Here is a 20,431-nt window from a genome sequence, read left to right on the forward strand (position 1 = left end):
TAAAATAAGATAAAACAATATCTAACCCATATTTTACTAAGTTTATTATAGACCATAATATTTACAAAATTGTATTTTAACTGTGAAGTTTCTGTTGTGTGGTTTTTTTTAATTTATTATTATTTTTTAAAGAACTATGCCCTACTTTAAGTAACCCTACAACAAGTACAGGTCATTAACTGAATCTGCGTGACTGCATTAGGAAACAGGCAGTACTCTTGTGTTACAACAAAACAGTTTATTTGTGATCAGTGTTTTATATTCTATACATCCTTCACAAATTTAATTTTACATAATCGGATACTTCATTTAAAACGTAAGGTTTAAGCTTCTAGTTCTTCCCTATAACAGAAGGCTGGTATAAGTTATTTGAAAATGAGGTAACATTTCACAGAACATTTTTTTCAAGTTTTAGAGAACTAAATTTGCATTTTGTTAAAATCAAAAAGTAGGAAAAAGATGTTTCTTTACAAATGACTTTGCTCAAGTATATGTTCAAAGAAAACAGGATAAAAAGGCTTTTTCTTCTAACATTCTGTACTGTACTGTGTTGTTCAATCAATAGGAATTAGCTTCTGCCATTTGCTAAAAGAATGAGTAGTGGGGAACAGGATAAGTTGGGAATTTCATAACTGGTAACAGAACCATTCTCTTGGGTAAACCTACAGAGAGAAAAAAGGGAGAGGACTCCAAATAAGTTCAGTGATCCAAGAAAGTCAGATAAGAGCTTATAATCACGTTTTCATTAACCTTTTCCAGATCAGTTGATGTCATTTTAGGGTGCAAGTCTAAAACACAGTAACATTTCAACACTTGAGCTATTTCAAACAGATGGTTAGCATTTAGTTTGTTGTTGTCCTTGTATTTGGTAAAATTAAGCAGTATTCTCAAAAGAGAATGTATTTTGTTGAAAAGAGATTGGATTTTAACTATCATTTTGAAATAGCTTCATCTCTCCTACCTCATTCTGTTTTCTAACTTCATAGGCCAGTTACAACTGCAGATATTCTAGACAGGAACTGCTATGCATATAAGAAAATTCACAGGGAAACTGTTGAGCAGTTCTGATAAGCATCCATGTAGATCAGTCAGAAATCACGCACCTACAGTAAATTCTGTATCTCCTTCTTTATTTTGCATTTGCTATCCTGTACTAAAGTTGCAAGTCTGGAAAGATTAATATATGCCTGATTCCATGATTATTATAGAGTTCTTGTGGCCTCACAAGCTTCTGCACAATTAAATGCTTTTTTAAAATAGTCTTTCCTATTTATATACTAGTTTTTAACCTACGTATCCATTTAGAAATCACAAAGCAGCAACAGCAGGTATTCCAGAGCATCAAATGATCAAAGTGAAGTTTCCCAACATGCAACAGCTTACAAAGGCAGAGAGACATGTTTACCTTACAGCCAAAAAGCATTATCCCAGTACTTCGCATCACAATCATAAGACATTAAAAACAGAAACTCTTTATGTGAAAAATGGGGGCATCCAATTCCACAATGTTTTGAAGTCAGTGGTATGTCACATATACACAAAGAAATGATTAAAATTCAGCTCCCAAAATGATTAAAATCCATCTCCCAAAATAAGCATCACGAGAAAAACATGAAACGGAAGGAAAGAAGAAAGGAATATAAAAAGCTGCAAGTAAAACTCATACTGCAGGAACACTGGTAACAGTTGTTCTGTCTTCAGCTGGGAAAGGATTTGTGTTATGTCACTGTATGCTCTGGCTTGTAAAAATACATATGGGCAGGTATCTACTGCTGTAGGTTATAGTCAGTCACTACAGGTTGGAAAGAAGTAAAGGGATTTTTTTTTTTTTTTTAATGCATGCCATGAAATAAGCTATAAACTTAATTTCCTTTTTTTTTCCCTTGAAAAAATATGGAAATAAAAGGACTGTACAGAATACACTCAATAGGAAAGCACAGCTGTCAGCTGCCATTTTTCAAAGCACTCGGCCAGTCAGTGTGACAGAATTTGCAGAGCTAGAGAGGTTTACTTGAATTTACAAGGGAGAATTGCACACTTTTAAGTGCAGCCCATTGTCCACTGTACTTCCCCTTTCCACTGTAGAAGTACAGAATAGGACCAGCTAGTCTTAGTCAAGCAAAGTGCACGTTTTCAATAAAGCAGCGCCGTTCTTCCAGTGCCTATAGCTCAAACCTCAAAAAGAAATTGATGAAATAAATACTTGAAACTGTTTCTAACTTTCATAATGCTATCTGGGGAGTTGGTATTTTCCAAGCTATATAAGTTGGAAAAGAACAAGTATTGTACATATGACAAAAGCTAGGAAATAGGAATGCAAGCTTGGTTTCCCATGTGAAAAAAAACTGCAGACCTTGAAATGTACCCAGCTTGTCATTTGAGTAGCAGGATTTCCCCCCTGTCCTGTGACAAGTGAGGACATTGGTACCAGTTCTAGTAGATGCAGGGTGTTTTTTTTTTGCTTGCCAGGACATATCACTGACTCCAAATTCCTTTGCTCCCATTGCCACATAAACCTCATTCAAAGTAACCAAAAGGGCCAGTTAGAGGTAAATATGCTATGTTAGTCTAGCATTAAAAAAGAAAGCAGGTGGGTAGGGAGAAGTTGAAGTAAGAAAAACCTTTCCCATCATTGCTAAATTTTAGTTTAGTTTACTGTCTTCATGAAACCAATCCTTTACCAGCCTGATTTTACTGTGTTTCTTAGTAGAAAGTATTGTGGCAAATGACCATATACTACCATCCTTGCAGCCTAATCACAGTATAAGCTACAGAAAATCATTCTGCTTGTCCCAAGTAGCAGTGGTTTTAGCCTGCAGCAAGGGTGTGTGTATGTTGGGGATTGGCTTGTGTATGCACATAGACTGTACTGGATATTTCACGGAGTTGACTGTATTAAGGGAGCTCAGTCCACAAGCCAGTTAAACTTGTGGACAAATATTTTGCCAATGATTTGTAATGTCTCTTAGATAAATATTGCTCAGAGATGCTGACATAGGCCCTTCGGTAGTCTTTGAATGGAGCACAGATTGGCTGTAAAAAGTAAGAAAACTACTTCAGTTTCAGTATGAAAGGGAACAGGCAATTAGAACAAGCAGTCCTTCCACAAGATCAGGCAAAGCATAGGCAAAAAAGCTACTCCAACCAAAAAAGAACCACAAGGTTATGGCATAGAAGTGTGCTTGTAATCATGGTTTAAGAACTTTAATCTCTTAAATTTCTACTGTAAATCCTAAGACAGCTTAGACTGTCACATTTGGACTGGCACAAGAATTTCTGTATATTTTCTAATTTGTTAATTAGTGGGCTATACGTACCATAAGCTGGTGCAGCTGTACTATATCCATACGGTGCTCCATAGCCTGCAATACAAACAGAGGAGGGATGGGTTTCATTTCTCCTGGTAACTGAAGACGGTATTTGCACACCAAAATGAATGTACCCTTTCTGGTACATCAGTTTTCCTCAACTTCCACAAAAAGGAAGGTAATGCTAGATGCCTGTGGCAGATGCCATGTCATTATCAGTGAAGTTCCTATGTGAATTCAGCATTTTCTGACACTTTGACAGCCAAAAGAAAGTTTCACAAAGAACATCTGAACATCTAGATGCAAACCAAGAACAGGAACCTTTTTCCAAAGAGGTAACCATTACTATGGAGTGAGACACAGAAACAGTGCATAACACCAATCCTGGTAACAACATTTCAATAATTAAGGCTTTACAGGTTGTGTCCCTTGCCTGCTTTATCTGGTGGGATCACTTGTCCATCACAAAAAGCAACAGATTGCTGAGAAGAGGATGAAGAGAAATACTGTGTCAGCCAAGACCAATAAAAGCTTAACAACTGCAATGACTGGGAAATTAAACCTATTCCTGGAGTAATTCCATTCTGGCAAAGAACATGCCCCTGACAGGTTCAAGTGTCTCATAAATGACTCCTCAGGCAGAAAGACAGCTCCAAAACCAATGTTAACAGCCATTAAAAATGAATTACTGTTTTTTAATATTTATGATTACATCAACATACAGGAACAATGAAGACATCATGCTGTTTTACTGTGCCAGGAAGGAGGTCTACCAAACAACAGGGCTTTGCTATTAGTATGTGTGAATGGCTGAAAGGTATAATTAGAACTCATACCGTAATCTGAAAAGGAGAAAGTGAATATTAAAATTTTCTTGAAGTTCTCTAACACCTTACACTGCGTGTCTTTCATACCTGCTTGCAACCTATTGGTTAAACAAACAAACCAACCATCCATCACTATTTTGGATGAGTCACTGGTAGCTGAGCACCTAACCTTTCAAGCTTAAACACTTTTGCTTCTGATGGCAGATCTGCCCTGAAGAATCAGCAGTAAGGTAACCTGATTAATAATTCACTTTCTCTATACAGTAAGTGTGACACACAAATGTGAACTAGGAGGCCTCTAGATTCCAAAAGAGCCACTGCTCATTGCTAACCAGAACAGTACAACCAGGATGATAAATTAACATCAGCCAGAGTACAAATGGAAATTCTTTTAATTATCTTTTAATCACTACAGAAGGTAATGTTAGATGCTGTGCTTGTATGCCCAGTTTGTATGGGCAAACTCTGGGATCACAGTAACTCCTAATCCTGCCAGATTTATCCCTGCAAGAGGTTCTTAAGAGAGCTACTCATAATGCTAAAGGTCCGTGATCCAAGAGGTTCCTTACTTAGGAAAAAAGTTTTGGGAATTGTCCGTGGCAGAGAACTATGGAAAAATAAAAATAGAATAAATCCCAGAAAGCCATTATGGGGATAGCTGTTTTCTCTTATTCTGTGCACATGGAGTTCCAAGTTGCAGACTTGTGAAGGATAGGTACTGCCAGTTTTTGGGCTCTGATTTATTTAAAGCCCCAAGAATTCTCTCTCCTGCTTTATCTCAGATGATGAGTGACTAACATACAGAATAGAACACACCTGCAGTCAGAATTGAAGTAATAGCTAATTGTGCCATGCCTTACCTGGCGTTATGTATCCAGTAGCAGCAGCTGCCCCAACAAATGCACCTCTTGTTAAAGCACCTCGTCCTCTACCTCGCACAGCCTGGACTGCTGCAGAAACAGCTGTATTGACAACTCCTTTAGTCTGCTTGGAGTAATAATAATAGCAATTCAGAATGTTAAAATGTTGCTGGAAATACAAAAGGCCATGTACATTAAATCACTATCTTTCCTGAATCACTTTAAGCATGCTTGATGTGCTGTCCTTGCTTAAGGCAGAGTACAGAATGGAAAAGTAATGTGAAAAGAATGACTGACAGAAACCAAGTCCCTTCAGCAAACAAGTTCTAGTTCTGATGTTCATGTTCACCTTACTCAGACCTTGCAGTCTGCATGATCAGGCTATGTTTCATTTACTGGAGTTTTGGTTGTGTGGTCATGATCTACCCCAGTGGTAGATTGGTTTCTGCACCTTTCTTCGGTATGCCTCTCTGTTGTCTTTTCCTACAAACTGCCTCTCACTGATCTATAAAAAGGCCTTTGCTTTTCTCCTACCACCCTGAACCCATATATCTTCAGCAGGGCCAGGACTTCATTGCAAAGACAAATAACCACCTCATATAAACACTAGACTGCTTTAGATCAGCATTTTCTTTTCCACTGTCAAAAGATCTCAGAATACTGCAAGGAGTTGCAGAAGCTGTTACTGCTTACTGCATCAGAGCAGAGCTTTGTGTTACTAGATGCCCCCCCCCCCCCGGCTGTCTTCTGGAAACACTGTAAAATCATGCATATCCCATTAATTCAAAGAGAAGTTGTTGCCATCATTGCCTTCTGCAAAAAAGAGAACAAGCAAACAGGAAAAAAAAAGGAAAAAAGTCAATTTAGAAACTGCCTGAATCGTAAGTCTTCATATCTTGGCTGCCTGTGGAACATTATCCTATGAGGTAGTGTTTTTCTGATCTTGTAGACTTTCAGCACAGTAATGGAAATTGAAATACTCCTAACCAGAAGTCTTAGTAAAACAAGGATTGTTATTAGTAACAGAACAAAGACAAAAAGAGTTGACTTGTCATTTAACTCTATATTATGATACATTCTGCTCCTGAAATGACAAGAAAATCCTAATGTTAATGTATTTGTACAGAAGAGACCGAGATGGTAATCCTCAGGGTTTTTTTTTTGTTTGTTTGTTTTTCTCTGTCAGCAGTTCTCTGTGGGAAAGACACTGTTGATAGTTTCTGTTCTGTTCAACCTTAAACTTGAGTGATTATTGGGGCTGTTAAACCTAATGGAAAAGTCCAAGATTATTTTTTGTTTGATTTTTTTTTTTAATTTTAGAAGTGCTCCACACTAACTGAAATGTCTCACTTGCCAAGTCTGGTACAGAAATTTCAGCCTACTCCAGAACCTAGAAATAATGCCTTCGCCAAACTATACATAATTTATTCTCTATGTGTGTAAGTGATGGAGGAGCACAGTATGGCTCTGACAAAGAATAGATTTCCATGTCATCATTCAACCACTGAACTTACTGTATTTCCTCCAGCTCATCACCACCTCTTTGTGCTGCCTTTTCTACTGTATTTCCTTCAGCTTAAACTCCTTAACAATATGAAAACATTTCAGTGGCATTAGTACAGTGTGGTCCCAAATATCATACCGTGTTGTTACGCTACTGTAGTTACTGTCGAATAAAAATCAGAAGCCTTACTGCGAGCCCATCAGACAAAACACTGAAATTACTTCCTGTAGAGACTCCTGAATCATAAGACACAGCGCTGTGGTAACAAAATGTACCAGAAAAGCAAGCAACAATTCTTACCTGAGGAAGAATTTTCTTTTTCTTGTTGTTTGCTGCATTAGGTCCAGAAAACAGTTTCTCAAGTGCTGCTAATGCAGCACTTGCTTTTGCTACTTTCTTATTTGGGCCTGCACCTCTGAATTTCTGGCCATCTACTTCTACCTGAAAATTGAGATAACAGTTTATGTCTGTTATATACCTTTGGGAATACCATGCTATACCTGCTGGTCAGCTCTGAGACAGCTTCAGTAGTTAAAAAACAAGAACTCTGTTGCTTCTGAAACATAATGAAGAATACTGAAGTGATCACACAAATCACTGTTACGACTGAATCAGGAACCTAAAAACTACAAGTGGAATTAAAAGACCACCAATATATCTATTGATAATGAATTTAACCAATATGCTTTAAGTTCAACAAATAAATGATGCTGCTTGGAAATAGGATTTTGGAGTCAAATTTTGAGGCCCCCTCATCTTTAACAATGCCTCATATACCAATATCTTTGCTTACACTATATTCACGCTATTTATTTGAAGTGCTACCTCATACCTCTTCTAAAGCTCAATGCTACTTCAAATATAGCAGAAGTAGATGAAGACAAACAAATTTAATCCCTCATCATTTCAAATAATTCTGCTATGATGACGACAGAAGATTCAAACTGTGAGGTTACCAAGCATGTTTGCAATGCTTGCTAATCAGATACTTTTGTTTTCCAGGCTGTCGATCTTACTTTTCTCCTACTTATGTCAAGATACGGTATGGTTTAGGACTCTCAAAGTCCAGTTCTATTTCTCATTTTGTTTTCCTAAAGCACAAGAAATTCTCTTCGGCAAGTCAGGGGAGCAGTAAGAGATACAAAAAGCAAAATCAAAAGAAACCTAAATTGTGGCAGCAAGCAACTTCAAGAACTGAAGCACTGTTAATCAGTAAAACCACTTACAAACTCTACAATACTGTTTTGCTCACCTCCATCACAAATCGCTTGTCATGGCTTCCACCTGTCTCAGAGATGAGCTCATACTTCAGACCTCTTCTTTTTTCATTGAGCTCCATCACCGGATTTTTACCACTTGCTGTCAGTATAGGACCCTGAGTTCTTACCTAGAGAGACATTCATGGGGTTGCTTTAGAGCCTTATGTCTTCAAAGAGCAGACAAATATCTGCAGCATTATAGCATACAGTGTCAAGTGGTCAGCCATTTGGCAGCATTTTCACTTCATAAAGTTTCTGCAATAACACGTTGTTCCTAATACACACGTCTCGCTAGAATTTCCAGGAGCAGACCTGTATCAAAGGTAACACTGCCTTGATAACATGATGCACTAGAACAGCAGATAGAAAGTCTAGTCTCTAGTGTGATAGCAAGCTAGTGGTTTCAGAGCCTAGTCTGGTATCTACATAGCACCAAGCATCACACCAGCTGCACTTGGAATTTAAACCCCCAAGGTATCCATGACTGAAGTCATGGTATCAAGTTCCTTGAAATCAAATGCTGATACAGGGGACACTGGCCTTCACAATCTTGCACGCTTCTCTGATGCTTGATCTAATTACTTTCTGGCACTACTGAGAGCTCTGACTGAAGAAGTTTCAGCATGGGTCACATGCTGAAACAAATATATCTGGATACAAGGAAGGTTGGGCTGAGATCTAAGTGCAGCAGCACATGGGCCTGCATTATAGTGCACTCAGCTACAGGTGCAAATGACCACTCAGTAGTAAAGAATGATGGATTGAGAAAAATTTCCAAAAGCAAGTTTTAATTTTGGATAAGGATCAAGAGTCCTAGTGTTAGGAACTGTCCTTTGAAAGTAAATTAATACACTAGAGGCCCATACCACCATGATTTCAGAGATGTTCGATCAGTACTGCTAAAATTACTGGAATTTTTTCCTTTGAGGAATACTTTATTTTTCACAACTTCAGTGAGGAAGCAAGCACAGCTTTCTTCATTATAGCAAGTGACTTCAGGTAGAAGTGGGAAAATTAACGTTGACTGTACTGAAATTGATTCATTTTCAATGCAGCTTTGATATACATAGAGGTATTAGGTTTGTTTCTTAACATCTCCTAATGAATTTTAAAAATATTTTATTGGTCACATGGATGTATCATTAAGTTATTGTCTACAGAACCATACCTTTTTGACAAGCCTGTTATAGAAGAGAAAATGCCAGATTTCCATTACTAAGGGCAAAGAGCAGCAAATAAAATGCTGTCCTACTCCTTGGACCATATGTGAGCAAAGTAGGAAAGAATATCTATCAAAAAGAATTTATGATCTGAAGAGCACAATATGGATACTCCACCAGAAAAAGAAGCACAAAAATCAAATTATCAGTCTGCAGCCTATGGCAGGGCAGGTCTGAGACTGGAAACTCTTCAGTTTCTCAACCAGTGCTGTAATTAATATGTCATCCTCTTCCAGGACAGGAAAAAAGGAAAAAAACAAACAAAAAAAACCCACTGTACCTCTCCATCACTTTGAGTTTTCTACGGACTACTCACCTCTAGGGTAGCAGAGGTGTCAGCTGTAGAATTTCCAGTATTATTGCTTGAGATTGAAGACACTGTTTCATTTTTACCTTCATTATCTGATTTTTCATCAGAACTTACACATTCAACATCTGCATCAAAACCAGTTGGATAACCCATTGCTTGTAAAACCTACAACGAAAATACAGGTAATTGACTGTAAAATAGGTAATAGTACAGAAACAAAAACAAACATAGAAAGCTGATCATGACAAGAAGAATGGCCACCAGATACTTAGTAAAGGCACACTGCTTAGAAAATGTATTTTCTCCTATGTTGAAATGGAGAAAAGCTGAGTAGCAATAGGGAAAACAGTTCCAGGTTTCCAGAAGTGGAATCAACACAAACAGAATTTTGTCTCTCTGTGCTGTACATTTAGATGAATTTTCAGGGCTTCTAGTTTTTAAAAAGATCAGATCTAGAAACTGAAATGTTAAGAGTAATCTCCCTTTTCAGTATGGGAAACCAGGGCCCAGATTTGCTTGGGGTGGAGGGTACGGGGAGGATGTGAGAGTGGGGTGCTGGCAGCCAGGGAAAGCTAGTCTGGCGCACCATCCATTTGTCATTCACTTGAACCAGGGATGTTTTTAAATGCAGCTCAGGATATACATGTGTAGATTCAGAACAGACCTGGGTAGGTACCAGCAAAGATCTGTCAAACACAGAGAAGTTCAAGGGCAGAGAAGTTACAGTCCTTCAGAGCAAGTCTTATTTTCCCCTCCCCACTCCCCCTCTTTTACTTCCCTGCGAACAACTGCAGGGAGTGAGGTAAAATAAAGGTATGAGGAAGTCAGGAAGGACACACATGCAGAGATTTGCCTTTCCTCAGGAACAACACATTCCCTCAGATACTTTTGGACACTTTGAACTTGAAAGCACAAAGGACAATGGGATTTTCAATACTGAAATCAAAAGAAAGCACAAAGTTGCCAGATGAAACTTCTGAAAATGCAGTTCTTCTTAAAGACACATAGAATGAAGCACAGAATGACAGATGCACTTGTTTTCATCATAATTGGAGTTCTGTTAAAAGGTTCTCTTACAGATAATTCACGTGAAAGAAACTTCCCTTTCTTCCCAGAAACCTAATAGGCTCAGTCTGCCTTAACATCTCAGCTATCCCCCTGTCATGCAGTAAGGGTGCTCACATTGGGCATTCCAGTCTACTAATGCTTAAAATACAAGAGCTCTGCCAATGTACAGCACCTACAAGAAGCAATATTAAGTTAACCAGTGACTGTATTTTAGTCTCTTACTGAAAAACTGACTGGAGATCCATCATTAATGCATAGAGTTTACCACTGCGCATAAAGGAATTCCAGTACTGAAGACAGGAAACAGCTCCTTATTTCAAGGAGTTTAATAGTCCGCAAATGAAGAGATTTGGAGAAGAAAGGGGTCAAAAAGAAGGAGCCACCAACATGCTGTCTTCTAGTCATAAGAAGAACAAAACTGACACGCAGGCAGCCCTCTCACCGCTTATGCAGAACTTAAATACCACATTCAGTCCATGAGCTGACACATAGAGCCATGGAAGATTTTCCTTCCACATTGTTCCTCTCCACTATTCTAAAACCAGTGATGCTTGTTCATTCATAGCCCAACCACGTTCTGAGTACAAAGGTAGTAACTCAGCCTCACTCAGTTATTACTGAATTTCATTAGCATTACTAATTCTGACAACCATATTTTGTGCTCTGTGTTCCAAGATCTGAGTTTAGCAGATTACTTTAGGCTGCCTTACCTTCACTGCCACATGGAGCTTGGCTGTTTTCTTAGAAGGTCCTGATGCTTCATATGTCGTACCATCAACATCTACAGACATTGTGAAGACTGGGGCATGGACTGGACCAGACTGGGACAGCAGCTTATACTGAAGCCCCGGCCTGATTTGGTTCAGCCTCATCAGAGCATTCATGAGATCTATTGCTTTACTATCTAGTACTAAGTGGGGGGGGGGGAGGGAGAAGAAAGGAGGGAGGAGAAGAAAGGACGGAGATTAACAAAACAGCATGAATAAAGGAATGAAACAGTTCGTATCAGTTAGCATTTCAGTGCATTCTGTCAGTATAAAGGTGCAAAACAAACTCCCAGTCTCTCAAAGATTAAGGGCGGTCATAACACCTATGTCCGTAAAAAGCTATTTCATGTTTGGTCAATATAATTATCCATATTTTAAAATTAATACAACTCTCTTGCAGCTATCTGTATTCTTCAAAGCTTTATAAGTAGTGAAGAACCAGACATAGAACTGGCACAAATGGTAGCACTATCAAAATATCCTCTAGAATTGACTGGATCACAGAAATGCTGAGATATTTTTATTCTGTGCATAAATTCAATGTCAATGTTTTGTAGATGAAGCATTTTACGTTTTTCTTGTGGGAGGGTATTGAGAGACAGTAGCTATCTTGAGAAGGGAGTGCAACAAGGCAAATCTTCACACTGCAGTATTACTGGGGAAAATCAGTAGAGGAAAGTCATCAATAAAATACTTCAATCGCTTAGGAAACACATTTTTTCATGACCTGACAGGTTGCTCCATTTAAAACGCAAAACACTGCTTTATTAATACATGTCAGGAGACATTCAGATATACAATAAGAACTCTGTAACATTCTCAGTGCTGGACAATAGCAACACCATTTTTTGTTCCAAAGACTTCTTCACATGCTATTCTGCACCACCATAGAGAAGCTCTTAAACCAGTTCCTACTGTATAGTGCATCTCTGAAAACAGAATGGAGAAGCGTTGCACTTACTTTTCCTCAGATTACGCTTCATCTTTTTATTTGGATCTTTATCGTCCCCAACACCATCTTCAAATGGTCTCTTGAGAGCAGATGAGCCTGTACCTAGGGTATAAATTTCCTTGTAATACGAAGGTACTACTAGAAAAACAAAATTCTGTAATAGTCACAGTAGTCTCATACTGTTATTTCCATGTCTATAACTATGAAAAAGCCCCTCAACCTTCAGTCAAAGTTTTCTTATTTGTACGTGTGAGACAATAGTAGCTTATTACTCATTGTGCTAAGCCGTGGAAGATGTCTGTTTCCAATATTATGTGCCATATAAGTAATGAAATTCTTGCAATGGACATTCATTGTGCTTTTTCACCAGTCTAAATTCTCCCCTTCCCCAGCGTAAGAATCATAACTATTTTATCGTTAGATCCCAAAATGACTTTGTGCTTAAGGAAAATCATCTGTACCCTAGCTGAACTGCTACTACTCTGTTAGTAGTTCTGGAGAAAAGAACTTCCACACTTTCTCCTAACAACAAAATAATTACATAAAAGAAAAAAAAAAAAACAAACAGAAATTGAACATAAAGAAAAGCTTTCCCCTTATATTCATAGCAGGTAACTCAGGAATTTCTTTCATTCTACATTAATTCCTAGTTTACCTATAAATTAGTAACTTCTGGAGCAAGCAATACCTACCTTCTTTGTCAGCTACTGACCAGGAATATTTCTGAAATGATTTATTTGATGGGAGGGGATCCATTTCCAAAACCTTATAAATCTGACCAAAGGCTGATAATCTGAGGGCATGCTATAAAGTGACAGCAGAAATAAAGGTTACATCACAGCGCTGTTTTTTCCACAGTTGTCTACATTTCTAACTAGGTTTGCAAACACAGTCATTTCCTTTATGTGGAAAGACAGCTGTAGAAAAGTATTTATAAAAATCTAAAATTCTTTTTCTATAATACAAAGTGCAGGCCACATCGACAGGGAGCCTACTCTAGGACTCTGGGCTGCGAGCACTTGAGATAGGGTGCAGATAGTGAGCACACATTGGGCTGCTAAAGGATTTATTTCATCTCTGTTAAACTCTTGCACTCATAATATATCATTTCATCTTTCCATTGGAGGGCACTAGAAGAACCATCAGGACTGCTTTTAAAATATGCCACCCTGTCAGAGAATAAACTGAATTAATTAGTAATACTGAAGATTTCAACACTTCAGTATGAGTTCTGTACCTGAGCACTGTGCGTAATGGCTTCTTTTTGCTGAACTGTCATATCAGACAAAGCATCTGTTGGCTCCCGTTCACAGGGGTCATGCAGACCAGGGCCTCCTGGGAAGGAAGAAGATAAAAAGAGATTATTGGGAGTAAACATGGAACAGTATGAGAACAGGGACTATTGCATTTTGCATGCGCTGGTCTCCGTCTTCAGCAGAGTGGGAAGTGCTCCTTTTCCAATAAGGGATTCAAATATAATAGAAAGCATGCTAACCCTCGAAGGAGGAGGCCACAGTACTGATCTTTGTAAACAATGCATACATACTTCTTTGTGAACTAAAAGTAGGAGGTTTAATAACAGCAATGATTGGGTAGACATGCTGATTTCAGTTTAACAATAGAAAGCAGCTAGTCATTAGGTCAGTATTTATATGTAACCCCTGGATGGGGGCCTGGGCAACCTGATCTAGTGCCTGATTTAATATTTGGCAACCCTTCCCATGGCAGGGGCATTGAAACCTGATGATCTTTGAGGTCCCTCCCAACCCAAGTCATTCTGAGATTCCCCATGAACTCCTAACTGCATTAGAAGTTTTTCATTCAAGCAGTTATGAACACGCAACCTTCCTTTTGTCTTTTAATTTTAAACAAGAAGTCATTCATTTAGTTCCACAGCAGGCAGGGAGCAGAAGGTAGGTGTTTTTCATCTAATCATACAGCAAGCAGCAGCATGCTGTTAGACGAATGAGGGCTGCCTGATAAGTCTTTTGTTTTCCTGAAGTTAATCCAGCCCCTTACCGGGAAGCAGAATTCCAGATGCCAAGCACTCCATCACTCGTCGTAATGCTTCCCCAGCGCCCAAAGGTCTATTACAAGTACCTATAGATTTTTCACATATAAGCTCGAGTGGCTAGAAGACATTAAATTACGATTAGTATGGACACAAGGGTACCTGTAACTGTAGTTAAAAACCAAGAGGTAGAGGGGAAGAACATTCACATCAGCTTACTCCAGTTTTAATGCACTACAGTCCTAACTGCAGATACTGCCATTCCAGCACATATATTTGTTCCCTGCTCTGAGTTAGTTACCTTCTGAGGAAATGAATGCTCTCCATTAACTGCGTAGGAAAGTCTAAAAGGATGAGCCTTTTACAGCCAAGTCATGAATATTCTCCTCCTGTCTAAGGGATATCCAAGGGGGTTGGACTTGATGACCTCTACAGGTCCCTTCCAACCCATTCAATTCTTTGACTCTGTGATACCAGTTTTGCGTGAGAGAAAACACTGCCTTCTGTGACCTCTGAAGTTTTCCTTTCTGGACATACAGAGTACTTGGCCCTCTCCAAACCTGCTAACATAGAATAATGTGCTCTGATAGGACCACCATTGCCATTGTAGCAGGAGACTCTGAATAGCTGAAGTTGGCGGTATACTGGGGAATTCTACTGTAAATCTGTAACAGTCTGCAAGTCCCCACAGTGTCATTCCTCCTTCCATGGCACTGGCACACCTAATAGACTGAACAAATGTTCGTGTTCTTTTTCTTTCCTGTAAGCACATTCCTATGCAGGCAGCAGTTAGTGGAAAGCTCAGAGAGTTGGGAGGGAAGCTAAAGGAAGACATGTCATACAGTGTGCTGTTTCCCCCAGTTCAGACACCGCTACAGTCCTTAAAAAAGTCTGAGATCTGAGCAGGTTGCCTTCAACTCTTTTTGTACTTACCCATCCTTTCAGTGGTGCCCATGTGGGGACTCTGTTGCACAAATCCCGCAGAATACGAAGCACAATTACACATGATTTTAGTCCATTTGCCCTGGCCTAAAACAAACAGAATGGTTCCAGTATACCTGCAAAAAACCTTGCCTTCGCTTTTGCTTTTCTTTTTAAATGCAGAGACCTGGGATAGGTTTTGTTTTTTTTTTTATGATAACTACTTAATACTTAATCAGACTCATGCAAAATAAGAACAGTTATAGAAAGTAAAATACTTCAATTTATAGAGAGACAAAGAAAAGGAAGCAAAATGTCAAGATTGCTTTTGTAGTCTCACAACAACTCTAGACCAGTTGGCTGTGTACCTGTCATGCCTGCCCTTACACAGTACAGCACTGAATTCGGAATTGTAGACCTTTGCTCTACTAGGGACTATTCAGAAATTAAAGAGGCATTAAAATTAAATATCTCAAATTAAACCTCGTAAGGCTACAGTAACAACAAGGTAAGAACAAATAGCCAACCTGAAACCATTTGGCGTGCCGCAGAGACGCCAAGGCCTCCAGGCATTTCTGCCTGTCCAATAAGTCCGGAGGATCTTTCATCGCAACACTGTCTACTGGTAAAAATGGGATAAAAAGAGACAGATACAATTTGACCAAGGGGTTTCTGTCACAATACGAAAAGAGCGGCAGCATTTCAAAGAGGTAATAAGACTCCCAGAATTTAAGTGCACTGTTATTTAATTTAAACAAGCCATTACATGTAGTAAATGTGCACATGTGCAAAAGAAGCAAAGGCATTCGCTCCTTATAGAATAATAGTAATAATAAAGATGGCCACTGCTATAGACAATCTGGGATCTTATTAAAAATGCAGAACACATTTCAGGGCAGAAAACAGCTATATAGCACTTCTTTTGGTTGTTCTTTCCCTTCTTTGTGACTTTTAAGTGCACAAAAGTGGCACAATTTCAGAGACAAGCTTCTTTTGACAAGGGGAAGATTTTCATGAGAGGGGTAGAATATAAAAAAAACAGTAAGAGTGCTCTGAAGTTATTCCCATGCAAGTGTTGATAATTTAAAAAAAATTGAATTTATTTGAAGTATTTTTTATTGAACAGTATTAGCAGTACTGAACAGTAATTCACTGAAAGAAAGATGTCAGAAATGAGAAATTTCTACAGTTTGATTAATCTTCATTGTAACCAAAACATGAAAGAAGTTCTGTAAATTACAGATCATTAACATATTGAGAAGCAGTCCCCTCTTGTAAAAATCTTCACTCTCAACAGCAGCCAAAAACAAACATGAAATTCAAAGAAGGATTTTAGAGACAAGACATTTCTGTTGAGCTTTACGCTTTTCTCGCATCTCTTTCTCTTTTTTTTAATCCAGTATGCAAAAAACTGCTCGTAGCAGTCACGTCCAGCTCTGTAACAACGAATATTACAACAGTCCTTTCCTCCCTGATTTTTTTTTTTTTTTTCCCCTTAAAAGGGGCAGTTAGCATCCAGACTTTCTGGAAACTGTACAAATGACAGATTGTACATATCTGAGAGGATATATCTGAGAGGATTCAGATTTTCTCTGACATGAGAACATCACAGTGGAAGTAAAATGAATTCATGGCTCAGCTGTAACCTTGAACGTGTTGTTTTCCCATGAATACACAACTATTTCAAAGTAAATATTTTGGAAAAACTAGAACAACCTTTTCATTGTTCCTAATGGACAACTCTACAGGTTGCAAGAGAGATTATGAATGTCTGGATGAAATACAACATCCAGTCCAAAATCTATGCTGGATTCAGTATCCAGAAAGACTTCTAAAATATCACCGTGCTAGGAGAAAAAGTACAGTTGGTTTATATGTTGAAATGTTACTAATCAATTATAAGTACTTTTCCATAGGCTACTTTCAGTGGTATTTTTTGTAAGTGTAACTGCACCTTTAATGTTAAGCTGCTTCACCTCCTGTGCCACCAATGAGAAGGTTACTCTGGTGAAAGCACATTATGTTACAATGGATAAAAGAGCCCAAAGCCAAAAAGAAAAGTGTAAAACTGAACAGAACCAAGTGTCTTGTCTGATAGTTCATAGTTGCATTTTGCATCTGCTTGTTCTGCTGTCAGCAGAAGACTTAAGTGCTATAAGCTTATTTTCTGACCCCGATGAACTTCACAGCAGATATTTGCATTGTTTCTTATTGCCCTCAACAATACCATTACAATATTGAGATTAATCACTCCTCTTGCATGTTCTCCAAATAAAAGCTGCACTCTCAAGGTACTTGATTGCTGTGAGAACAAAAGGTCACTTAGGAACACAAAGCTTGCTTCTAAATTTTGCAGTTTCATTTATTTTCAGGAGTAGTTTTATGGCACAATTACTAAATATACATCTGTGTCGTTGCATAAAAAGATCCTTTATTTTGGACAATAAAAACATCTGCTTAAAGCTCACATATTTTATAAAACAGCTACTGTCAATGAATGATCAGAATCTTATTTTAAAACGTTAGAAATAGCAAAGATGACTGACTGCAAGCTCATTAGCTTTTGTCAAGATACAGTTCATTGCCAAACTAGTCTACTGCACAAGACTGCTAAAGCACATTGCATCTAGTGACAAAGTAAGTTTCTTTGCCTTAAAACTATAAGGCCATAGACAGAATATGACATCAGTCATTCCAGTGAATGAAAAGGCTTTTCCATTCTCTTAAGATTTGTTTTCAGCAAACTGAAATCTTAATTCTCCAGTAGGGATAAGACTATTTCAAAAGGTCTGTATTAGAAATAACTTGGAGAATTTTGCTAATTACAATCTCAATACTGGTGTTCTGAGCACTTTGTGCAGCTGCTGCAGTCAGCCAACTTCTGGTGCAAGATTCTATTAAACAGGAGGATGAAGAGAACAGGCAGTGAAGAGGGTGAGCAGCTTGTAGCAGACTGCCTTTCAACATCCTCAGTAGAATGGCATGTTTCTTCATGCTCTGCCAGTCAGGAAAGTGAGACCCAATCAAAATTTTTCAAGTGTGGTTGCAAAGCTTTTTTTTTTTTTCCTTGTGGTTTTAACAAAAGCAATGATACAAGGAGTTTAAACAAGTAGATCATAATAAAGCCCTGACATCAGCTCACACTCTGCAACATAGAAGCAATCTTCACTAAGTCTCTCCCCACTTGCTGTATTTACTCTCTCTCCTTACAGTGGCTGCCGTCTTCATTCACTTAAGTCAGCCACACAAGGAGTGTTGTGTTCTCCACAGAGGCAAGGTTCCTCTGTTCTGGAGCATCACTGTCTGCCAGCAAAGGCAGGTTGTTTATGCAGTAGGTGCTCAGTTATGGAGCAGGGCTGATTCCAGCACCACTTTGGTAACTGAACTTGTTTATTATTATATAAACTTATGTAACTATTGCTCAGTAGCAAGAGCTGATTTGCAAGGTACAGCATTCTGGTCTGGAGAGCTCAATTTATATTTGATGTTATGCCTAAAAATTAGTTTCAGTTTAATCTGAAGCAAAATGCAAGCGTTTAGATGCTTCTTAACATGAGAAAGCAGAGCTTTATGGATAGCCATTTGAGAAACACTGAAATGCACGCGCGCACACATACACACAGTAGTCCACTATTTATTTTTGCTAACAAGCAGCAAAAACAAATAGGGCAAACACCACAGTTCAAACATGAACACTTTTCCAAAGAGGTGGGGACTGAAGAGAAATCCAGAAATGTTTTTAATACATTCTGACATCAGGGCATGAAGGTACACACAGCATTCCTACAGAACAGATGGGAGCACTGAGAAGGAGGCCCATTGCCCTAACCTCACTGATTTGGTTAGAGGAGGATTAGTGGCTCACCACCGAACAGTGAAACCTTGGTCAGTTTCGTGTAGCCTCTGCACTCTGAGGGAGGCTGACAGGACTCCTGGATGCAAGCAGCCTGTCTTACACTAAAGATGAAAGGCAAACTGACAGGCATTGAAAAGAAGGTATGGATGAAACTTGGAACAGTTTTTAAAATTGCACAAGGTTGTAATTAAGTTTGGTTGGCGTTTTTTCCGGGAGTATTGAAAAAAAGGGCACTATTTTCTTTGGAGCTCAAGGTATTTTTAGCTGATTTTTTTTCTGAATATTTTCCCTTGGTAAAAGGGTCTCAAAGATATGCAAATATTGTAAAAAAAATATGATTTTTTGTATTTACCACTTCAATTTACATATCAACATCTGCATACCTTTTATAAAGGGAGACAATACATATGCTTCACTTGGGATGAATCAGTGTCAAAGAACCTGTGCCTTAAAACAAGATCCATTTTCCTTAACTATTCTTATTGGCTTTACAGAAATAATAGCATAACACTGCTCCAGAGGCAGTAGCACAGTTCTACGTTTTGAGGAATATTTGAAGACAATGAAAATATAATAGAGTATTTAAGATATAGGAAAGTATTAAACTTCAAATCCTCATTCATTTTAAGATGAATTCAGGAGTCTTAAGAGTTCACTGCCACAATGGCATCCCTTTTTTTTTTGCAAGAACATACTTGGATGGAAGTCTTTATGGAAAACTATCACCTTGTGGGCATACGACAAATGCTTTATCATTAAAACTTGTTCTGCACTTTGTGCATCTCCTTAGAAACATCATCAGCTGCAGAAACAACAAGCCTGACCAGTGTCTTATGGAAAGCTGAAGAACAACTAAAGTAATATGCAGTTTCATTTTAGTGGTCTTGCAAAAGAGCATAGTTACTAATTTGAGAATAAAATTAGGTAATCTTTGCCATTCATCTGTTTTGTAAGATTTCTCTGCATCCAACTGCTGCCAGAGTGCTAAGTCTTCTTTCAAAATGAGCCTTCCTGCCCTTGCATCAAACAAAAATGAAGAGAAACTGACCAACATTTCATATTGTATCGGTAGCTCATGTGGGAGAGGGGAGGAAGCAAAGGACTTGTGGCAAGTCTAGAATGGGAAGAGAGCGACAGGGAGTTCCCTAGCCCACATGGGCCCAGCTGCCTCAGTTGTCATGACAGAGAATGGCCAGTTGGTCAAAGGTCTGACATCATCCAGTGGCAAGGTCTCTAGGGATAGGCTTGGGAAGCGAAGCAGAAATTACTGACATGATTTAAAAAATAAAATATGGCTACTTTTGCTCTTCTCTATTTCTCTTTGTTTCCAGCCTCATCAATGCTACTAGTCAGCAGTTCTTTAAAAAGGGGTTTATGACTAGATCGGAGGTCAGGCAGTTAGGGAGAAGGAATAGAAGGAAACTAAGTTACAGTTTTCTAAATCTATTTTGCACCAAGGATATGAGGTACGTTTAATTCAGAAGCAAAAGTACTCCGTTATAGCACCCTAACTTCAATTGAATCCAAGTTAGGAAACTCTTAAAGCTAGAAACATACACATGTATCAA

The 20,431-nt window shown here is 38.5% G+C and overlaps 1 protein-coding gene and 1 long non-coding RNA gene across 50 annotated transcripts in view; one reads left to right on the plus strand and one right to left on the minus strand.

Moving 5' to 3' along the window:
- The window catches only part of LOC121107051, a 52,271-nt gene that overhangs the window by 18,936 nt on the left and 12,904 nt on the right, over positions 1-20,431 (plus strand). The window lies entirely within an intron of this gene.
- STRBP (spermatid perinuclear RNA binding protein) overlaps positions 1-20,431 on the minus strand; it is a 63,280-nt gene that overhangs the window by 11,838 nt on the left and 31,011 nt on the right. For 11 of the 49 annotated variants that reach the window (XR_003078045.3, XM_015279427.4, XM_015279426.4 and 8 more), the window contains 12 exons: positions 15,535-15,629; positions 15,020-15,115; positions 14,095-14,206; positions 13,313-13,410; positions 12,768-12,879; positions 12,085-12,177; positions 11,067-11,266; positions 9,295-9,453; positions 7,752-7,886; positions 6,800-6,940; positions 4,996-5,122; positions 3,318-3,362 (listed from right to left, as the gene is read on the minus strand). Coding sequence is in view for 48 of the 49 variants with exons in the window: in XM_015279427.4 (XP_015134913.1) it covers positions 3,318-3,362; positions 4,996-5,122; positions 6,800-6,940; positions 7,752-7,886; positions 9,295-9,453; positions 11,067-11,266; positions 12,085-12,177; positions 12,768-12,879; positions 13,313-13,410; positions 14,095-14,206; positions 15,020-15,115; positions 15,535-15,629 (1,413 nt within the window). In the remaining variant the exon portion in view is untranslated. Of the gene's footprint in view, positions 1-223; positions 663-2,440; positions 3,034-3,317; positions 3,363-4,995; positions 5,123-6,799; positions 6,941-7,751; positions 7,887-9,294; positions 9,454-11,066; positions 11,267-12,084; positions 12,178-12,767; positions 12,880-13,312; positions 13,411-14,094; positions 14,207-15,019; positions 15,116-15,534; positions 15,630-20,431 lie in introns of those variants that run through there. The other 38 variants (XM_046901737.1, XM_046901741.1, XM_025156044.3 and 35 more) reach the window with 10 other exon arrangements.

The sequence above is a fragment of the Gallus gallus genome, chromosome 17 (genome assembly GCF_016699485.2).
Source record: "Gallus gallus isolate bGalGal1 chromosome 17, bGalGal1.mat.broiler.GRCg7b, whole genome shotgun sequence".
NCBI lineage: Eukaryota > Metazoa > Chordata > Aves > Galliformes > Phasianidae > Gallus > Gallus gallus.